At 44.7% G+C, this 21,838-nt stretch overlaps 3 protein-coding genes across 5 annotated transcripts; 2 read left to right on the top strand and 1 right to left on the bottom strand.

The window, feature by feature from the left end:
• Positions 1–898: 898 nt before the first annotated feature.
• On the top strand, positions 899–1,870 carry LOC115598400 (proto-oncogene Mas-like). The gene has a single exon (XM_030451524.1). It carries the CDS (start codon positions 899–901, stop codon positions 1,868–1,870), a length of 972 nt encoding a protein of 323 aa, XP_030307384.1.
• A 5,211-nt stretch (positions 1,871–7,081) lies between these two features.
• Positions 7,082–12,978, bottom strand: LOC103537821 (proto-oncogene Mas). 3 transcript variants are annotated; one of them, XR_003987622.1, is made up of 3 exons: positions 12,714–12,978; positions 7,325–10,009; positions 7,082–7,193 (listed from the first exon to the last, which is right to left on the bottom strand). XR_003987622.1 is itself a non-coding variant. In XM_030451480.1 (2 exons), the coding sequence occupies exon 2, from the start codon at positions 9,986–9,988 to the stop codon at positions 9,038–9,040; it is 951 nt and encodes a 316-aa protein (XP_030307340.1). In that variant the 5' UTR covers positions 9,989–10,009; positions 12,714–12,978; the 3' UTR covers positions 7,082–9,037. The 3 variants fall into 3 exon arrangements, 2 of the variants coding, with proteins under 2 accessions (XP_030307340.1, XP_030307341.1); XM_030451480.1 differs by having other exon boundaries at positions 7,082–10,009; XM_030451481.1 differs by having other exon boundaries at positions 7,082–10,009; positions 12,888–12,976.
• A 6,327-nt stretch (positions 12,979–19,305) lies between these two features.
• LOC103532550 (olfactory receptor 4S2) lies at positions 19,306–21,155 on the top strand. The gene is made up of 3 exons (XM_008498326.2): positions 19,306–20,209; positions 20,680–20,703; positions 21,133–21,155. The coding sequence occupies exons 1-3, from the start codon at positions 19,306–19,308 to the stop codon at positions 21,153–21,155; spliced, it is 951 nt and encodes a 316-aa protein (XP_008496548.2).
• The last annotated feature ends 683 nt before the right edge of the window (positions 21,156–21,838 follow it).

The following is a 21,838-nucleotide window of genomic DNA, read 5'->3' on the forward strand; positions in this document are numbered from 1 at the left end:
AAGGGAAGGGAAAAAGAGAGTGAGAGACACAGAGAAAGAGAGAAATAAAGAAAGCAAGAGAGGAAAAAAAAATAGAGTCCAGGAATGAAAAGAGCTTCAGAAGAACTGAGCTGTCTCCATAGTGTTGCTGGGTGATGTTTGCTGAAAACCCCTTGCAGATGAAGTCCCATTTGCAGCTTTTGTAAACCACAGTCTCCCAGGTGACACACCTGGGGATTTTCATCAGACACAGCTGATGAAGCCCTGATGCTGTTTCATGTCCACGCACTGGTGACTTCCCAATGCAGAAGGTCTCCTGGTGCAGTCCAGAGAAACACCAAGAAAGACAAAAGCCCCTCCTGTGGTGGGATGATACTGGAGAGCAGGAGGAGAAGAGGAATGGGGTGACATGGCCAACTCCTACTGACAAGATCTTTGTCCATGGGACATGTGAGGGGATGCTGTCAGCGATGCAGTGAGATTGGGAGGGGACTCTGCTGACCACAGGACGTGATCTCTGGAGAAATATCTGCTCCGGAGGCACGAAGGGCGAGGACAAAGCAGAGCAGGTTGTCCCCAGCAGCCATCACCAGACCCTTTCTCCTGGAGAGCCTGGAGGCCCCCTGTGCTGGATCTCCTGCTGCAGCACTGTTCCCAGGAGCAGCAGGAGGTAGGAGGCCAGGGCTGAGCAGGTGGGAGAGGCCCCCTGGCCAGGGCCAGGGCTGGGCACCAAGCCTGTTGTGGGCACGGCAGGAGATGGGGTCCTTCCTGGGGCAGGCTGGGGCTGGTGTGGGGCTGGGGGAAAGACAGAGAGTGCGGGGAGTGCTGATGCCCCAGCTCATTTCCTTCTGCTTCCTCCTCTGTCCCAGGAGGTGGTGAGAGAGGGAGACGGCGGCCACCCAGAGCAGGGCCATTCACCATGGAGGAGACCAACACAACAGACCTCTCTCTGAACAACATGACTGAGGGAGACTATGCAGGCTCTGCAGCAGCTGAGAAACAGTGCCCACCATACAACAGATTGTGGCCAATTGAATTGATCTTTATTGCTGTTTCCCTGTGTGGTCTTGTGGGAAATATGGTGGTCATTTGGTTCCTGGGCTTCCAAATGAAGAGGAACCCCTTCACTGTCTATGTCCTGAACTTGGCCATTGCTGACTTCGCTCAGGTCTTCTGCCTTATTGTCATACTGATATCACGTGCTGTTCCAGTCATCACTTGTATCTTCTCTTTTGATTTTTTACTTACAGATATTATTGTAAGGCGGGTGTTTGTATTTTGGTATTTTGCCAGCATGTATCTCCTGTCAGCAATGAGCATAGAGAGGTGCCTGTGTGCCCTGTTCCCAATCTGGTACCGGTGCCATCGCCCAAAGCGCTTGTCTGGCATTGTGTGTGGGGTGACCTGGGCTCTTGTTGTATTCTTTGGCTGTTTTTTTTCCATTTGTCATCATTTCCCTTGGGGACGAACATGTGTAAAAATATCACAAGCTGTAAGCATTTTGAATTTTATAATTTTCTCCTTATTTCCTCTCCTTTCCAACTTTGCTTTGTTCATCAAACTCCGATGTGGCTCCCAGAGACAACACCCAGGGAGACTCTACGTGGCTGTCCTGCTCAGTGTGGTCTTCCTGTTCATCTTTGGGTTTCCTCTCACTGTTGAGCTCTTTCTTGTGTCTGTTATCCCATCTTATACCTTCCTTCTGTTTTACCTGCTGGCCTCACTGAACAGCACCATCAACCCCTTCATTTATTTCCTGGTGGGGAGCTGCCGGCAGTGCCGCTTCCAGGGCTCTCTCATGGTCGCCCTTCGCCGAGTGTTTGAAGACAAAACCACGAGTGAGGAGAGGAGAAACGTGTCGGGGGAGCCCATGGGGCAGACCAGTCTGTGAGGCTGTGCTGGTGAGGAGAGCTGGAGCTGCAGGGCCTGGCTGGCAGAGCCGGGGGGCTGGAGCTCAGCACGGGGACACGTGGCCCAGAACCAGCGCGGCACTGCTCAGCCCGGCTGGGTCCCTGCATTCCCCACTGCAATGACCCTCATGGCCCTGGCCCCAGACAATAAACTCCGACTGCTCTGGCTCAGCAGATGTGTTCTGTGGTGTTTTGGGGGATCTCTTGCCTCGGGGAGGTGGGACAGATGAGGCCCTGGGGGAGCTCTGGCCACGTCTGCTGGCCAAGCCAGGCTGGGCTCTGCCAAAAGGACTGGGGGAATGGGCAAGCCCCTGGGTGGTGGTGGGTGCTGAGGGATTGGAAGTGGAGGGAATAAGACTCAGGGAAAAATAGCATTTGGGGGACTGAGAAAGCAAGAAGGAAACTACAAAAGAGAGAAGGAAAGGGAAGGGAAAAAGAGAGTGAGAGACACAGAGAAAGAGAGAAATAAAGAAAGCAAGAGAGGAAAAAAAAATAGAGTCCAGGAATGAAAAGAGCTTCAGAAGAACTGAGCTGTCTCCATAGTGTTGCTGGGTGATGTTTGCTGAAAACCCCTTGCAGATGAAGTCCCATTTGCAGCTTTTGTAAACCACAGTCTCCCAGGTGACACACCTGGGGATTTTCATCAGACACAGCTGATGAAGCCCTGATGCTGTTTCATGTCCACGCACTGGTGACTTCCCAATGCAGAAGGTCTCCTGGTGCAATCCAGAGAAACACCAAGAAAGACAAAAGCCCCTCCTGTGGTGGGATGATACTGGAGAGCAGGAGGAGAAGAGGAATGGGGTGACATGGCCAACTCCTACTGACAAGATCTTTGTCCATGGGACATGTGAGGGGATGCTGTCAGCGATGCAATGAGATTGGGAGGGGACTCTGCTGACCACAGGACGTGATCTCTGGAGAAATATCTGCTCTGCAGGCACGAAGGGCGAGGACAAAGCAGAGCAGGGTGTCCCCAGCAGCCATCACCAGACCCTTTCTCCTGGAGAGCCTGGAGAGGTGTGCTGGACCTTCATCCTTCTCCTTTTCTCTCCCACCTCCCCCCTGCTCCAGCACAGATTGTCCTCAGGCAGCAGCTCCTCTCAGGTGATGTCCACCTGCTCTGGACCCAGCGTCCTCCATGGTGGACCCGCCCGTTCCTTCTCTTCCCTCATTGTTCTCCCTGCTCTTTCTCACTCTTTTCCCCCTTCTTGGCTTTTTTCTCCCTATTTTCACACACGTTTTCACAGTGTCCCACACACACTCCCCTCAAGGGTTTGGCTGAGGTGGACGCGGAGCTGGCTGGAACTGGCTGGAACCGGTTGTAGCCGTCTGGAGCTGGGTGTGCTCCTCGGCTCCCCTCACAGCCTGCGCTGCCAGCAGCTCAGCACAGACACCCAGTACACAGACACAGACACACACACAGAAAATTTTTTTGTATTTATCAGTCTTAGGGCTATTCCCAGCTTTGGTCCCTCTCCCGTGGGACACACACACACACGCAGGGTCTGCCATTTCCAGCACCATCTCTGTGATCACCTGGAAGCTCTGTCAGGAGGAGGCGAGGCACTGAATATGAGCAACTTCTGAGGTACTGGTTCTGGAAGGTAGGGCAGCCAGTTTGTTGAGCTGTTCTTTACACATTGTAGTTGAAATAATATTGTTTTTTTTTCATTCCTCCATTCTATATTGTTGTTTTTTTCATTCCTCCATTCTTAACCTTCCCTCTGACCTTTACCTGGGGTCAGACAAATCCCTGTGTGTTTCTTCTGTGCTCATGGACAAGAATCCAGTTAGGCTGTGTCCCTGTTGATGTGTACCAATGACATTTTTCTGTTTGGGCTAATTTCCATCCTCCTATTCCTCTTTTCTTTGCTGTCTTTGGAAGGATGGGATTCCCAGCCTCCCTCACAGCCTTTGTGCTGCTGGTTTGCACCTCTGTGCTGATGAGTGCAATTGTTTGCTTCTCATCTTCTTTCAAAACTCTGAAATCAAGAATTCCCCTCTTTGGTCCAGCGTTGAGTCCACTAACTCAAGAGCCTGTTGTCTCATGTTGTGTGGAGCAATGTATTTTAACAGTGAGGGTACATGCATCACATATCTTCAAATCACATTCCCTGATTATTTTTGCCTCTGATTCTTCTCCATCTTCCCCTCCTCAGTAGCACTTGAAACGTACACAGGGCAGTACAGCCAGGAGAGATCTACATTCTTATCACTACCTTTCTGCCTGATGTTCTCCTCAGTGCAGGTATCAAACCCACAGATTTTTAGCTGGTGACCATGTGTTGCACCCAGAGCTTTTCTCTCTGCAAATAGCAGAAGCATTTTAAAATTTTTTTTCTTTAATCTACTGCCTCATAGGGAATAACCTGAGAGGTTCAAGGTTTTGTTTTGCTCTTTGTTGAGTTTGTGTTTACTCTTCAGAGCCTCTGAAGAGTAAAATAAAGATTGAAGGTAGGAGACAGCTCCTGCAGAGAGCTGGTGGAGCAGTAACCTCACTGAACAGCATCATCAGGTTGAGCTCAGAGAAACTCTTCCTAGAATGGGTTTAATCTGAAGTTTGCTGAGTTTAATTAGTTTGATATAATGAAAAATTACTTTCACTTCTATCCTTAGCTCTTGACAAAGGTACATTTTCTGTTTGGATACCATAAAATTTTCTGCTTTGTTGTCTAAACTTTCCAAATCCCTGCCCACTTCACTTCCAGAGGTGATACAGTAGCACTCTACTGAGGTAAAAAGAAAAACCAGAGTACTGGTATCTGTACTGTGGGATTTGAGGTGATTTTGACATCTTCAATATTATTAGCATTTTGTTTATAGCCCCAGGTGACATCCATTCTCTTAGGGGAACAAAAAATAACAGTTAATGGCATATTGAGGATTAAGAGTGAAATGGCAGATGCCGTGGTGCAGTTCTTAAATCTCTAGTTTGCACCTATTCTGTGCAGTGTGTGCCTTCCTCAGCTACTTTTGAAGCTCTTTTGCACCAGCATTTCCCCCAGAAGCTCAACCTTTCATTACTTCTGTTTTGCCCTCAAGAAATAATCCCATATTTCTGTGTCCCTCTCTCTTTTTCAGGAGGAGCACAACTCTCACACACCTTTTGAAGCTTTCAACACATTGTGGTCATGCTTGCTTCCATGTTGGGTTGTGTTGGTTTTTTGAACCACAGATTTCTGTTTATTTCTTTAAAGAATAAATATTGGGGGAGTAGGGTGAAGGGAGATTACTTTATGCTTTATTGCCAAAAAGAATTGGCTTTTAAATTGGTTTTGAGAAGGCATTTTTGACAGTATGGGAGCTGTGCTACAGCTTTAGAAGTGAGATGGTTGATGGAAAAGGAGTTTCAATGTTTGCTCTAGAGAGACAGCTGAGAGAAAAAAAAACAAAACAACCAAGACCCAGCAGAGCTTCTAATTTATCCCATTGGATCTTTGGGGAAACATTTTCTGCAGAAAGAATGAGGAAGATGTTTTAGTTTGCAGTTTGTGTCTCCTGTGAGGTAATGGAGCAGGTGCTGTCAGGAAGGAGTTTTCACCGTGCAGAGGGGGAAGGAGGTGATGAAGCCAGCAGTGGGTGAGAAGGTTTGGGTTTTTTTTATATATTGTGAGGCCATTTCTGATTCCTGTTCCCCTTCTCCAGTTGCTCCTACAGTAGGTGGGGAGAAAAACTACCTGCCAGGGATTCCAGCGAGTGCTCTGGGATGTTGCTTGCATCTGTGAAGGGCTCTTGGTGCATTTGTGCAGGAGCCAAAAGCTGTGGGAAGTTCTCAGAGGAATGGTATTCTATTTAGCTCTGTCTTTCTTGGAAAATCAGACTGGGTTTAGATTGGGTTACATGGAGGGAGAGTATCCCTTGCCCCAGTGTTTCCTTGAAAATTCATTTCCTGTGCAATGCCTTACCCCAAATCCTGCCATTACCCCAGCAAGAAAAAAAGGCTTATCCAGTGTGCCTGGGGTGAGAGAAAACAGATCAGACAATCAGGCTTTCATCCCCTGGGTGCAAGACATCAGTAATCTTTTCTGGATGTGATCAGCTCTCACTTTCCATCCCGGAGTGCTTCTGAGACTTCTTTCTTTCAGAGTGCATGTGAAAAGGTGCCTATTTCCTTCTCCGGCTGATAGGTGGAGCCTCTCTGAACTGCCCAGGGCTCTTACAGCTTCTCGCTGACTCATTGCTCACTTCTGATCCTGGAGAAATCAAGTCTTTTAAAAGGCTGAGCTGAAAGAGGCTTAAGAAGGATCATATAAACACAGCAATTTTATTCATAGCAATTAACAGAAAGGCTGCAGACAGGAAATAAACTTGCTGTGTGCCACCCATCACAGGAATAAAGGTCTGTTCACAGTGTGGCTGTGCAAGGTTTGAAATGGGAGGGTGTTGGCTCCAGGGGGACAGAAGTCCCTCAGTCTTCACGTGTCACACTGTGAAGAAGTGAGTCTTTCTCCACATCTACAGTCAGGAGTTGCCTTTGAGCAGACCTGATCCACATTCTGTCAAGTTGTGGCTTTGCAACCTCTCTTACTTAAGACTAAACAGAACTTGGGACTGGAGTCAGACCTTTGTCTACAGTTTTTTGCCTGTAAACACTTGCTTCAACAGTGAAGTTTTTAAAGCACAAACCTATGTGTCTTAAAGTGTTTCTGCTGATCCCTGAGGATTGTAAGACACCACTTAGCTGTGAGATGGTGCAACACTTGAATAGTGTAAAAGATAGCTGTGTAGAGGTGCTTTCTCCCCCTTCTAGCCCCAGTTAGCTGACCCTGACTCTCCTCTTCCAAAGATGTAGCCTTGCTTTACTATCTGCTGCCCCTTCCTTCCTGTGCCATAAAGCCACATCTCCATGGAAGGTGTGAGAGAAGGTATTTGGCAACTGATATTGGGGAGGGTTGCAAGGGGAAGGCTGCTCCTTTGAGGTATGTGTGAGGTAGGCTGGTGTGGTCTGGTTGTTGTAGAAGGTCTTGGAATGGAGAATGAGGTAGATGCTTGAAAAGGGATGGAGGCTTGGGAAAGGGAACAAAATCAAGACACTCAGAGAGTTTCTCACTCTCCTGCATGTGGTGAAAACTGGGTGGTTATGAGGTGTCCATGTGCCTGTACACATCCCTTCCTCCAGGCCTTAATTGCACTGCAGGAATACCAACAGTAATGGGTGTGCCTTCTGCTGAAATCAAGGAGAAAATAAAGAGTATTTTGGGCCCTGGTGTGTAGGAACTCCTCAGAGGAGTGGAGTGAGGTTTCCTGTCCTTGGGAAGTGGTGACACCATCCCTTGTGGGCACTGCTGGAACATGGATCACCTTGAGGAGCACACTCAAGACTTGTGGCCTGGGCTGCCTGTCTCCTTTCAGCTGTCCCCAGGGAAGCAGAAACGTGGGCTCTTTTTAAGGTCCTGGTGGTCCCTGGGGAATGTCCCCTTCTCATGGATGACTGCAGGTCTTCTGGATGCCCTGGTATCCCTCCAGAGAGACTGCAAGCAATTCAGAGGACAGATTTAATTCAGATGCTGAGGACGTTCTACCTGGCAGGCTGGGCTGACTCTCTTGGTGTTTGTTCTGGGTGGAAAAGCCTGAAAATGATCCCCATCTTCTTGCATGTCCTATCACTGAACACAGTTTTTCACAGTTCATATTCCAGTTGTTTTCACCAGTTGATGGCTTTCTCCATGAATGTTTCACCAGAATGTTTTGAAGTCCAGTTTGTGTACCTCTTAAAAAAAAAAAGTTTTTAAGTCCAATTTGAGTTCCTCTTCAACATTTTTAATAATAATGGCAATGTTTTGGTTCTCCCAGTGATAAAATCAATACAGATATGAAAAGGAAGACATTTACAACACGTTTTCTGATAAATGGATGCTCTCTTTTTTTCCAGCAATATAACTTAGAAAAAGAAAAAACCTTACTAAAAATAATTGATGACACAGACCTGATCCAAATCAATTGTATGTACATTGCAGAACAATAGCATTAACAATTAAAGAGGTGGAACTCAAATTTCAGCTTTCAGGAACTGGCAACAGGAAGCAAAAAGCAACTGTAGACATTAGGGTCAGCCACTATTTTCTAAAGTGGTGCTTTTCAAAATTAATAAAAATACAAATAGAAAAAAAGATAATAGACAATAGCAGAATGCAGCTTCCTTTTAGCAAATTACTTGCAAATGAAGACATGAAGAGGAAATCAGTAAGGTTACTCAAAGACAATTACCTGTGTTGCCTTTTTCTATAAATTTAGATTAAAACAGTGACTTTTATGTTGTCTGGTAGTACAACACCTCAAATAATCCCATCTTGCACCTCAAAGGTCTAGAGAATAACTGTTTTATTTATTTACCTCTCTTCTCTTTCTTATTTTTTCCCTATCCTTGAATTTATTTCTCTGGTAGAGGAGATGGTAGATGCCAGGGCTTCTTACCTGTCCTGCTTCAAGGAAGAAGTCACCCCATGCACGTTGTAGTTGAGTTGTAAGGCCACTTGGTAGGGATTGGAGCCCTTTTTTTACTACATCACAACACTACAGTCTGGAAACCCCCTGAGATAATAGAATAAAGGGACTTGAAGAGCATGAGTCATTTAACTATGTGAAATGCTGACAAAGAAGCAAAGAATCATGCACTTGGTGAGACACAAAAGGTTGCATGTGCTCCTGAAATACAGTATTTAAAATCTAGAGAGGGAGAGACTTGCTTTCCAGGAATTTCATGGCTCATTTCAACAGGAGGAGGATAGATCTCATCTCCCATCTTCAGAGATCTGAGTGATAAGTGGCTGAGAATTAATTAATTTGACATTCTTGTGCTGTGAAAGCCAGAGATTTGGTGAGTGAGCTGCAGATTCTGAGTGGGATTCTTTTGATGACATGCAGACACCACGACATTTCACCTTGTGAAACTGAAGTCATTTAATGCCCGTGGAAAAGAAAGAGGCACTTTCAGTGTGGTCCCAGTACAGGTCATCCAGCTGCTTATGTGTTTTCACCAACCACAGATGGAACTTAAATACTTAGATGAAAGACAGAGGTTTCTAACACAGATACTGAAGGTTGGGTGAGATAAAGCTACCCCAATACCTCAGAGTTCTTAAATTCTGTAAACTCTTGTCCCTCAGCTCCAGACCAGTGTTACTGTGGTTAGGCACTGCAGGGTATTAGGAGGACATGGTTATTGTGTCACGAGTTTCCCTTTCCTCTTTGTCATCTCCTGAATCTTCAAAGGCCCTCTGGAATGCCAGCCTGAGGGTCAGTTTGATTCTCTTATCCTTGTAGCTCCCCACAAGGAAGTAAATGACAGGGTTGAGGCTGCTGTTGACACAGGACAGCACAAAGCCAATCTCTGGGGAGTAGAGGAACTTGTAGCCCAAGAAGTCAAATAGGATGAGGATGCTCAGAGGCACAGCAAAGATGAGGAAGAAGAGGACAGTGAGCATGATGACAGTGAAGAGCCTTCCTGTTCGGAGGTGCTGGGTGCTGCACTTGACTCTGAGGAAGAGGGTGAGGCTGAAGAGGAGCATGAGAGGCGTGCAGAAGAGGAAGTCCAAGGAGCCAATGCTGATGAGCAGGAGCTGGCAGGTCCTGGCCGAGGGGCGAATGGTACAAAAAAAATACCCCAAAGTGTTCAGCATCAGGGAGAGCCCCCAGAGCAGGCTGGAGATGATGCCAGACAAGTGCTTTGGGCGGTGACTCCGGCACCAGATGGGAGAAAGGACCGAGAGGCACCTCTCAATGCTGATGGCTGTCAGAAGGTACAAGCCTGTCCCGTACATGAAAAGATCCAAGAAGAGGAATATCCCAAACTGCACCCCCACGTTGAACTGCATCAGGTACTGGACTGTCTCGATGGCAATGCAGAGCAGATAACCGAAGTCAGCAGCAGCCAGGTTCAGGATGTAGACTGTGAAGTGGTTTCTCCGGATGCGGAAGCCGAGGTACCACAGGACAATGCCATTTCCCACCATCCCACAGACAGCACTGATGAGGCAGAAGCTCTCCATGAACTTGAGGACAGCATATGAAGGTTCTGCTGCTCCCACAGCCCCGCTCTGATTAGTCCCAGGGGGCTGGCTGGTTGCAGCTGGAAGGAAGGTTGGGGATGGACTCATACTGAGTGATTTCAGACAGACCTGGAAGCAGAGAGGAGAGAGGTGGTAACACCAATGTGACTGGAGTCACCTTCATGGTGGTGTTTCTGGGTTTGCTCCAGCTCTTTGCAGGGTTTGGACTTAGAGCACAGGGCATTGTTCAAAGGGCTGTATCTAAGGCATGTAGGAAAAGTTAGATTGCAGTCAGTGTTCCTCCCCTTGGAAAACACATTTCTTGAAGGTTCTTTTTGTATTTGGAAACAAAAACCTTTTAAAAAACCAATTATAGCTTAACTGAAGCATGTCTGAAAAGTACCTCTTGTCTGAACAAAAAGTGATGCCAGTGTTAAAAACTCTGGTGTAATTGTCTTTGCTTCATGTGGCTGGGAGGGAGACAAATCTTGCCAAAGGTGTGTGGAAGTTCTAGGCAATCAGCCTGCAAGTTTAATCAGCATGAAAGAAAATGTGGTAGAGAGTATTCAAAATAGCTGGTAGGTTTTTATGTTGATGACTGATTTCTAATTTGAAAAAGTGGAGTTTAATGCAGTTGGGTTGTTCTCTTGAACCCTGTGTATGGAAAATAATAATTATTCAGTCTGACAGAGCCAGCCCTTAATAACTTCCTTTTCAGAAACTGTAAGAACCACAACTGGGACAAAATGTCTGACCCTGACAGGGCTTTGATCCATGGTTCAAATAATTACTTCACCCTCAAATTATTATTTCCTGAGACAGTTCACCCTGCTTCTCCCCCCATGACACTTGGATCTGAATTAGAATATTAAATACCTTTTAAAAAGTAAAAAAAAAAAATAGATTTCACACCCTTTATCTTGTCTGGTGAGGTGAAACAGCATGACTCTCTTCCTCTCTCCCTCCCAGCTATTCATTTTGACATGGGAAGATAGAGAAATATCCTGAAAGGCAGCAGGAGATAGTTAAAGAAGGGAACAAGTCAAAACTGGGAGAGCTTGGAAGATGTGAGTCATTGAGCAGTCTGAATATTCTGTTCTCTCTGTAAAATGGAGAAAATGTGACAGATTGAATCATTATTGTTCCAGCTCAGCACACTGGCACTGTCTGCAGTGCTGCATGGACACAGGCAAGATAATTGGTGTTTACACCTCCCTGTTACACCTGGATTTCACCATCAAAAGCACAAACATCTCATTCAGCATTGCCTTGAGAGCTGCCATTTGAATTCATGAAGGTTTAGGAGCACCTCCAACAGTCATGGAGTTTATTCTCAGGTTGTTGTCTCAGGTGGGTGTCTCAGACACCTGCCTGGCTTTGCTGACTGCAGATAGATTGCAGAGTGCACCTTCAGGAAGAGGATAAATGTATGGACAGCTGAAATCAGAGGATGGGAATCCCACCCTTAACTTCACCAAAGTGATGTGAAAGGATGTAAAATGTTCAGGGTTGGCTGAAACCAGGGGACTTCTGGCACTGCACCATACTCTTCTAGAGGAAGGTGAATTATTCCATCCTGGGATGGTCCTGACATGAAGACTTTAGAGACCAGTGGTCTCTGAAGATAGAATTTTAGTACATGTGGAAAGGGATTATGGAAAACCAAACCCCACCATCTCCTTCAGAATGCACAGAGTCTCTGTTGTAGCCCAGTTTCACAACAGGAACATCCCTGAATTCCAACTCCCATTCTCCTTCCTTGTCTAGGCAGAGCAGCATCCTGCCTGAGCAACTTCCCTAGCACAGCTACCTCAGCCCTGAGAATCTGGAAGAAGCAAATTGAAAAGATGCAGCTTTATGTCTTTGCTCACTGCTTTTGGGGTGTCAGGAAATTAGCAGACCTTGATTCACAGCAAAAAAAACCAAACTGGAGCAGCCTCTAATTCTCTGAATCAAGTCTGCTGTGAGAAGAAAAGAAAACCCAGTGGTTAAGAGGTTTCCTATACTTTAAAAGAGCCCACACAGCACTATTCTACTAGTTCTGTGTAATCTGAAGCAAATTGCTGATTGATTTGGAAAGGACATGAACATTTGAGTGTCACTTAAGATCTGAGCTCCCTCCAACCTTCTGACCAGGTGTCCATTTTAGGAAAGCAGTTGTTCTACCTCCCTTCTGCACTCATCTCCAAAGAGCAATTTACACATCCTCCAGAAGTTGGTCTCTCTCCCCTGAGCATTCAGGGAACACCAGGTGATTCTCAGGCTAACTTAATCTTGCCAAGCTTATTTGGCAAATAGAAAATAAATTAAAAAACATCAATAAATTTGACTTCCACTATAATGGGTGTGAAGGAATCCTTCTCTGACTTCTGCAGACTGTGGAAAAAAATACCAACAATGTCTGTCATGGTCCTCATGTCTTTATGACCCTGGAAAGACTGATTTCTTCTTGTCTCCAAGACACATTTATGTCTCTAAGACGCATTCAAGATGTGAGCAACATCATTAATAAAACTAATTAATGAAACATCAAACAGCAGCAAACTGAGTCTACGTGGTCTTCTTTTCTCTTAGCATCAAACATCCTCCCTGTGGTTTGCACACCAAGTACCACGGAGTTCTTGTAGCAGATGTCAGTCTGAAGGACTTTGACACCACAGAAATATTTTAGATTACAGATACAAAGTTCTCATGTTGTATTTTCTTGGCTTAAGTAATCATTTCAGACCAAAACTTCTAATGTGAGGTCTCTGAATGATGACATCTCATATTACAGAGCAATCCAATAGCATGTGGTCATGGAACAGGGTTCCCAGAGTGAAATTTTCCTTACCTTGAAAATGATGGAGACAATTGCTCACCTATAGCCAATCTCCAACCATCTGGAGAAGAAAATGTTTGATCTTCTTTCCTTCAGTTTGTTTTTTTCTCCTCCCTTTCCCTCACCATCCCTTCAAAAGTGTTGGGCAGAGCAAGATGGCAAAGATCCCATCTCACAGTTTCTCACCTCTTTGTGGGTTTCTTGGAATTTCAGTAGTTGATTTGCAGCAGCTGCCTGGTATGGATCTACTGGGGCAAATTGTCACCTGAATTCTGTGACATGTGGTTCAGATAAAATCCTTGTGTCATACTGGAGTGCTGGACTAGTTAGACACTGCTTAAAAAGCCACAGTCTCCTCAGCTTGCCATCTGAGAGCCAGCCAATCACTCTCCAGAGGAAATATTAACTTTGTTGTGAGTGGCCACTTGGGTTTGAACCACTTCCCCCTTCCCTCTTTGTACAGAATCTATCACCCTCATGGTTCTGAAAATGTATTTCTTACAACTTCTCCCTTCTTCTCCCCAGTCTCACAGTACAAAGAAAGCAAGAGCTGTCTGTACAGAATTATACCTTGCTTCTCACACCAATGCTTTGTTTCCTACTCCTGTCCCTGAGGTGTTTCTTGTTTCACAGTCCTGCCAGCAGGTGCCTCACTGCAGGGTCACACAGATTGGGAAATTGTCAGTCCTCTTCTGTAACACCTGCTGATGATTTCACAACCTCCCTCAGCACAACTTCTTCATTCCCCAAGGACCTATTGTCCCTTCCACATCAGCAGGAACACACCCATCACCACAGCATGTCCTCTTCTGACCCACAGCCTCTCACAACACGAGTGACCACCCTGCTTAGTCCCTACTGCTTCACACAGCCTTTCCAGGAGCAGGATCCTCCCAAACTCCAGGACTTTACCACACTCAGGAGCTGTGATTGCACAACTTCTGCTTCAGCTGCCTTCAGTACATATTGCCCTCCTCTGATGTCATGAGCTCTGCAACTTCACACACCACACTATTACCTGCTGCCATTGTGTCTTTCAGCAGAGCCCTTCACTGCACCACAGGCACTTCTGATTTCACAAAATCCCTCAAGACAGCCTCCAGCCTCCCATTTCCAGTTTCACAACTTCCCCTTCACTTCCATCCTGCCCAACGTTGAATTAACTCCTCTTCACTACCTCATATCTCTATCAAGACTCCTCAACCCACCCATAACACCTCAGAGTAAAGCACATAGAATGGTTTGGGTTGGATGGCACCTTAAAGATCATCTAGTTCCTCACACATCTCACCACAGACAGTCCCTCCATGTGCCAAAGTAACTGGAGTGAAAAGGAGAGAAGTCTTTCTCCTTTCTTGGAAGTAAGCACATCCTCCTAGGGAACTATTTTGCTACAGGAGATACCAGCAGCTCCTGATCTGGGCTTGTGCATTCACTTCTGCAGCTCCATTTGGCTAAGGAAACAAAAGGTGATGAGTATGGTGCTAACCAAATTGCTCTCATATTTGTCTGTGGATACAGAAAGTGGCAGGTGGGGCTCAAATAGCTTCACAGGCATGGCTCATCTTTAGCTTCTACCATTTCTTGCTCCTCTTCCTTTCCCAAAGACTGTAAGACAGTTTTTACTTTCTTACCCAATACTGTTTCCTATAGTGACTACTGTTAACCCTTAGTAACCTGCCCAGGAGCCCAGGTTACAATGGAAGATGATATTTAAGAGGCTATTTTCACCCTGAGAAGTATTTAACTGTCTCATTAATTTGAGGGTTTCCCTTTTCACTGCATGGAACACTAGAATTCCATGCTGGGAGATGCCCCATCAAACCTGACTTTGAACACATCCAGGGATGGCACATCCACAACTTCTCTGGGCAACCTGTTCCACCTCTTTCATCACAAAGAATTTCTTCCTTATGTCCAATCTAAATCTACTCTCTTTTACTTTAAAAACGTTTCCTATTGTCCTGTCACTACAGACATTGTTGCAAAGACTTTCTCTGTCTTTCTTATCAGCACCCTTTTTATACAGAAAAGCCACAAGAAGGTTTGGAGGAGCCTTCTCCAGTCTGGATTGCTCTCCTGGCTCTCTTCTGGACCTGCTCCAACAGATCCATGTCTGTCTTGTACTGAGGACACCAGAGCTGGATGCAGTACTTAAGGTGGGGGTCTTACCAGAGTGGAATAGAGGGGTAGAATCACCTCCCTTGACCTGCTGGTCACCCTGCTTTTTATAGAGCCCAGGACATTGCCAGCTCATGTTCAATTTTTTGGATTTGTGGGCACTTGGCCTTGCTGAACTTCACGAGGTTCTCATGAGCCCACTCCTCAAGCTTGTCAAGATCCTCTGGATGGACTCACCTGCCTCACTCGGTATCATCTGCAGCCTTGCTGAGGCTGCACACTCTCTGTCTCCATCAATGATGAAGATATTAAATATAATTTGTCCCAGGATTGACCCTTGAGGGACATTATTTGTTGGTGGTCACTACTTGGACATCAAGCCATTGACTGTAACTCTTTGGACATGGCCTTTGCCTGCTCTAAGTAATTTTGTTCTAAATCCAGATGTTTCTTTCAAGCCTAATCCCATCCAAAAATCCTGTCTGAAGTAGATCAGGTGAATGAATTTTTGGAGACAATTTCCATTTTCTTTCCATAGGAGAGCTCTGGGTGGCAAAGACTCAACTCAGCAGACTTTCAATGGTCATAGGAGAGCTGACTTCCTCCCTTGCTTTCCCCATTTGTGAAAGAGGATTTTTTTTACTTACTCTGTAATTTGCTGACTTTTACTAAAACATGCAAATCCTTGCAAGAGGCTTTATTCACTGGGCTGCCAGTGATGAAATTTCTTGCAAAACAGAACATGAAGGGTCACCAGGAGCCATTGCAGGACATCTTCTGTCCTGTGAGAGCTCAACTTCATCATAACCACTACTGAGCTAACTGTGCCCAACCTGCCCTTGATAAGATTACTGTGACAGGTAACTCTTCACCACCCCAGAGCATGGCACCTCTCTCCTTACTACTAGAAATCTCTCTGACTTCTTTATTAGTCAAGATTTCTCTTATCCATGAAATGCAAAGACATGCAGTACTGTTTTATACCTCCCAGTGCTAGGCAGCCAAAGCAGTGGATCTAATGAGCCTCTGCTCTTGGGAAAACCAGAAATCCTTGCCCAGTGAAGGACCCTGGAAAGGGTTAACTAGACTGAGACACTGCACATGTTTGTCCAGTTCAATATTCAGTCAGCCCATTGACTGCTGTTTCTCCTGGATAAATCCTGAAGTGCCTTAATGCCATCATTATCCCTGACTGATGGCTCTTTCTTTAAAATATGTTTGCTTAAACTTTCCAGCCAGAGCAGAATGAATTTCTCCTCTTTTGTCCCTTCCTTTCATTCCTTCCCTTCACTGAGCCTCCACACCTCCCTCTTCCAGCCCCAAGAGTCCTTCAGGTTGGAGATTTCCTTGGGGAGAGGGTTGCAGAGTGTTATTTAAGTGGTTTTTTTCTCAGCCTTCTTTCTGCTGCTGGGTACTGAGTGCACTGTTCAGTGCACAAGGCTCAGACCATGCTGTCCAGACAGCCCAACAAAGCAGTCCTTACACAGGCAGAAAATACCCAGGCACACACTTGTGGTACAGGAAAGCAAGGAATTCAATTGGATGGGGTTACACAGTAAAAGGCACCTCCCAAGAAAGTGTTGGAAGCTTTCCAGAAGCTATTCTATGTTCTGTGCTCTCTCAGATTCCTACCAGAGAAGGCAGGTGGTGAGGAGATGAAATCATAAAGAACTAACAAAAAAAATTAGATTTCCAAGCACAGAGGAGGTAAGTTTTCCAGGTTCTCTGGATTCTTCCTTTTCTTTTTCTTTGTCTTTTTTGGCTTCCTTTCTTCATATCTTTTCCTGATCTCCTTTCCTCATTTGTTTCCCTTCTCCTTGAACAAATGTGAAAATACAAAAAGAAATTTTCACTGGAGTTACCAACTGTCTGTGGCTATCTTTGGCTGCACACAGCTAGTTCTGTAGTCCCAGATGAGGTGATTTTGTTATTTTCTTTCCCATTTACCACCTGAGATTTTAAAGAATGCTTGCAGCAAAGGAGATGGTGGAGTTTGTCATCCTTTTTGAAATGCTAGCAGTCCCTGTTGTATTTATTTTTACTGTGCAGCTGATTGCACTTCATCACATGCTTATATTCTCTCCCTGAAAAGATACTTTAGAAGTATCTCATAACTTGTGAGACTTCTCACCAGAATTCTAGACATCCTCTTAGAGTCAACAGAAAAAAAGAGGCACTTCCATCATGGAAATCATCACAACTTGAAATAGACAGCTTGGGCTGGTCATGAATTGCCCTGCAAAGGCAGAAAGAACACATGTGACAGGCTCAGACCCAGGTTCCTACCTGACATTAATTAATGAGACAGATGATGTAAAAGGCCACTTGGTGGTGGTGACAGGGACCTTACTAAGAAGGACAAAATAGTCACAAACCTTTCAAAAAACCCACTTTTTCTTAGCTTAGATGTTTCCTTCTGCCATTATTCAGCAGTATAATTTTTCCTGATTATTTATCTCTTGGTCATTCCTTTCTGAACCACTGATTGTCTCAACATGACACCAAGACTGCTGGGATTTATTCCCAGTTCTGCTCTGGCCTAGGTGGATCCCATCTGTTTCTTTTCCACAACCATAAATACGTGCCCAGGTTGTCCTTTTGTTTTCTGTAGAAAATGGTGGCAGCACCAAGGGAAAAGTGGAGGGATGGAAAGGATCATGACTTGGTAAGACGAGGTAGAAACTGATCTCTCACTGTTCTAAGTGATCTTTTTTCCTTGGAGATACATCAGAAAAGGAATTATCCATTTAAATTTCAGCCCTCTTTCTTTAATATCCTTTACCTACTGTTAGTACAGCAGTAAGCACTGGAAAAGTCCCTAAGTTTCCCAACTTCCTCTCCAAGCTTTACTTTGTGGCTTTAAAAGCAATTTTGGTTTTTCTCCATTTCAGTGTTTCCTCTGGATGCTTCATCAGAGTTTTTTTGCCTGCAGAAGACTTCCTGATTTTGTTGTGATCTCAAATAGGTGTGAGGTAACTTGAATTCATCCCACAAAGCTGCTCAGATCACCTGGGCAGGTGGGAACCTCTTGTGTTTTCACTGGGCAGGATTTGCAAGGGCCCTTTTTAACAGCAGCTGCCTGGGAATATTCTGATACCAGGATGAATCCCATACAGCTGATAATTTGTTTCTCAGTGGTGGCTGCTTTTGGTTAAACTCTGTAATGAGTTTACTCAAGTGGTTTCCAGCTGGTTTTGACCAAAACAACTGTGATACCTGGGTGCATAATGCCAAGTGGATAATATTAAGGACTAAGTCTTTTTTAAGATGTAGATTCTTTATTTTCCTACTGACACATCCTGCCCTGGGGAGCTACAGGTGGAAATAAAAAATATAAACCCTACATTAAATAAAAACCCTACATTCACACTGGGATGTGTCCATGTCTAGAAAGGGAAACTGTAGAGGTGTAGAAATACCCAGAGATAAGGAGTTCAGCCATAGCACACACACACACACACTAAAAAAAAAAAAAAAAAAAAAAGGACTGGCATTTTGGAAAGCTCTGAGATAATTCCAGTGAACAAAAAATCTCTGAAATTAACTTTCTCCTGGTGCTGCTAATTTACTTAGGCTCCTCCTAAGCAATGGGAAAAAAAAAAGGGTTCTGTAAAGGAGCTTTAGCTGCTCTGTCTGCAGACAGACTCTGACCACTATCCAGATTGACATCACTAAACAGAAATTAACCCTTGAGAGTGTCCCCCCAAAGTGTATCACAAATCAGTAGCAAGTAAAATTCCTTCCCTGAGTAAAGATCTGACAATATCCTTCCACTCTTCCTTCCTCTCAAAGGAATATTGCTGAGATTTAGAGCAAACTAAATGCTAGAGCAAGTCATATGTGAAATTGTTTGCTGTTTTCACCCTGACAGATAACTTTCTCACTGTTCACCTCAGGAAGCTGCAAATTTATGTTTCAAAATGTATATACACAAGAGATTTCTATTTTTTCTCTGTGGGTGGTTTCATTTCCCCTCAAATCAACAATTCAAAGATCATTTTTTCTTTTCAAATGAACCAGCATTCTAAGAAATATCATCAGGTGTTATTATAGGCACTGTTTTTACAGAGATTGTTTTCATGGGCTTGGTTGACACTGAGGGAAAACCCTACTTTTAAAAGTGCTGGAGGTGAATGCTCTGGCTTTATCCTTAGCACACCAGCCATAAATCCAGTCCTTCAAAATCCTGGAGGAGAAGGATGGAGGAACCCATCCCAGAGTGCAGCTGCCTCAGTGCAGGGACACAGCTGAAATCTCATGAACTTAGTTTTAAAATAAAGTACCTAAGGGGGGAAGACAAAAAAAACCCAACAAAAACCCCACTTCATAAACTTAATACTAATCCTATATATCTCTTAGCCTGCATGCATGCACCTCTGATAAATAACTCATTATTTATAATGAATAAACTTGATGAATCATCTGTCTTTGTTTTTCCATATGCCTAGGCTGTACATTGCCCATCACCACTCAGCTGATTAACATGGAGAATGCAAGCAGTGTGAAGGAATTCATTCTTCTGAGCCTCTCAGAGAACCAAGGGCTGCAGAAAATATATTTTGTGATGTTTCTGTTGTTTTATGTGATTACTGTGGGAGGAAATCTGCTCATTGTTATCACTATCTTTAGCAGTCAGCATCTCAAGTCTCCCATGTATTTCTTCCTCTGCTACCTGTCCTTCATAGATATCTGCTACTCTTCCACCACAGCTCCCAAAATGATTGCTGATTTCCTTGTTGAAAAGAAAACCATCTCCTTTGTGGGCTGCATGGCACAGCTTTTTGGGGTGCATTTCTTTGGCTGCACAGAGATCTTCCTCCTCGTGGTGATGGCCTACGATCGCTACGCTGCCATCTGCAGACCCCTTCACTACACCACCCTCATGACCAGGCAAGTGTGTGGCCTGCTGGTGATCACCTCGTGGGTAGGAGGCTTTCTGCACTCCATAGTGCAGGTTCTTCTCATCTCCCACCTCTCCTTCTGTGGCCCTCCCAAGATTGACCACTATTTCTGTGATGTCTACCACCTGCTACAACTGATCTGTACTGACACCTACACTGTGGGAGTTGTTTTTGTCACTGTGAGTGGAATGGTGACTCTGAGCTCTTTGTTAGCCCTGTTGGCATCCTATGTTGCCATCCTTGTTTCCTTGAGAAGTCAAATATCTGCAGGGTGGCACAAGGCTCTCTCCACCTGTGGGTCCCATATCACTGTGGTGGTTCTGTTCTTTGGGCCGTGTGTCTTCATCTACGTCCGTCCATCCAGAAGTCTGTCAGAGGACAAGGTTGTGGCAGTGCTCTACACTCTCATCACCCCCATGCTGAACCCACTCATCTACACACTAAGAAATGCAGAGGTGAAGAATGCCATGAGAAAGCTGTGGAGAAGTAAAGTGGGAAGTGAAAAAGGAAAGGTGTAGAACTGGGGTAACGTTTCCAAAGGGTGGGGGAAAATCAAGCATCTTCCACTATCATTTCTTGGGTGAAAATTCTGTAGGAACTGCCTGTCAAAGAGAAGCTTGCTGGTAGCTCCTGTTGTCATTAGGAAGACACTGAAGGTTTGTTTTTTGATTTGAGAGATGTGAACTCTGTGACAAGCAGGCATTCCCTTCCTATTCTCTTGTCAATGAGTGCTCCCAAGCACTGACTGCAACACCAGTGTTTAAATAAATATTATTAAATAAATGTTGTCCAGGTAGAACATCCCTTTACTTAGGTATAAACATTTAGATGAAGTCCATCTTCTCTGTAATCCATTTGGCTGGGAAGGACAGAACCACCTTCTGCTGGAGGGAGGCCTCTTTCTGCTTACAGTAAGTGTGAGAACCACATTTTGGTGTCTGGAATCCATGAATTAGAAATTACAATTCTGATATTGGGTGGTAGCAGGAGGGAAAGCTTCTCCCTTTCCTTTGCCAGTGCAACAAATCCTTTCTGCAGAGTTCAGAGTCAGGTTGGATGGGGCTTGGAGCAACCTGATCAAGTGAAAGATGTCTCTGCCCGTGGCAGGGTGGTTTGGTGTAGATGATGTTTGAAGGTTCCTTCCAACCCAACCTGTTCTATTTACTCTCTGTATTTGTATCTATTATCTACTTACTCCACCTGTCACTGATGCCATCCTTCCAACCACCCCTTTTAACCTCCAGCTCTGCCTCAGACTTTTTACTTTTAATGCTTAGACTAATAAAGCAAATACTTGACCACAGCTGATGGAAGGTGTCACTGAAAACAGCATTTGGCTTTGGTAGTAATTCTTACAGGAACTTAATACTTGTGCTAAAGCACTGATTCTGTGTTTTGCATTCTCTCAGTAAAAATACCTGATAAGCAGTGAGGACTGACCACAAACCTTTTAAATATTTGAATAATTTCCTTTTTTACTCCTTGTTTCAAATTTGTACAGCAGTTGTCTGAGAGGTAGCAGTCTGGAGCACAGTTGTGATATTTCTTATGCTATCAACATGCTATGGGAAGAACAAGTTAATAAGGAAAAAAAAAAAAAAAAAGCATATGAGAAATAGTCACCTAGGACAGAAAACAGAACTTACAAAAATGTCCTGTGCCTTTACTTCAAAAATCTTTGATTGCAAAGATAAGGGGAATGTAAACCTTGAAAGATGTGATGCTAATTTAAGCCAAAAATACTTCCAGAAGAAATACCTGCCCAATGGTAAACAAAGCCTATTTATTTGCAGAGCATGAAATGCCAGCCAGCAAACAAGCAAACCAGCAAACCCCTGGGCAATGTCACACTCTAGATGACCACACTCCAACAGCACTCTTCAGAGACTACCCTAATAACTATCCCATTTTTAGCTCCTTGTCTACTGATGATTTCTGACAAAACTTGGTGTGCCTTTGGGATCTCATTACTCTTGGCAGTCTTGTGCTTCTGCTGTGTGATCTACTTTAAATATTTCTGCTCCAGTTTCTCCATCTTGTGAGAGATGATTGTTCTTGCAGGTGCTCTGGGAAGGTGTTCTTTGCAGGATGAGCAGTGCAGGCAGAGGGTCAGGC

This window comes from Calypte anna, chromosome 5 (assembly GCF_003957555.1).
Source record: "Calypte anna isolate BGI_N300 chromosome 5, bCalAnn1_v1.p, whole genome shotgun sequence".
Lineage (NCBI taxonomy): Eukaryota > Metazoa > Chordata > Aves > Apodiformes > Trochilidae > Calypte > Calypte anna.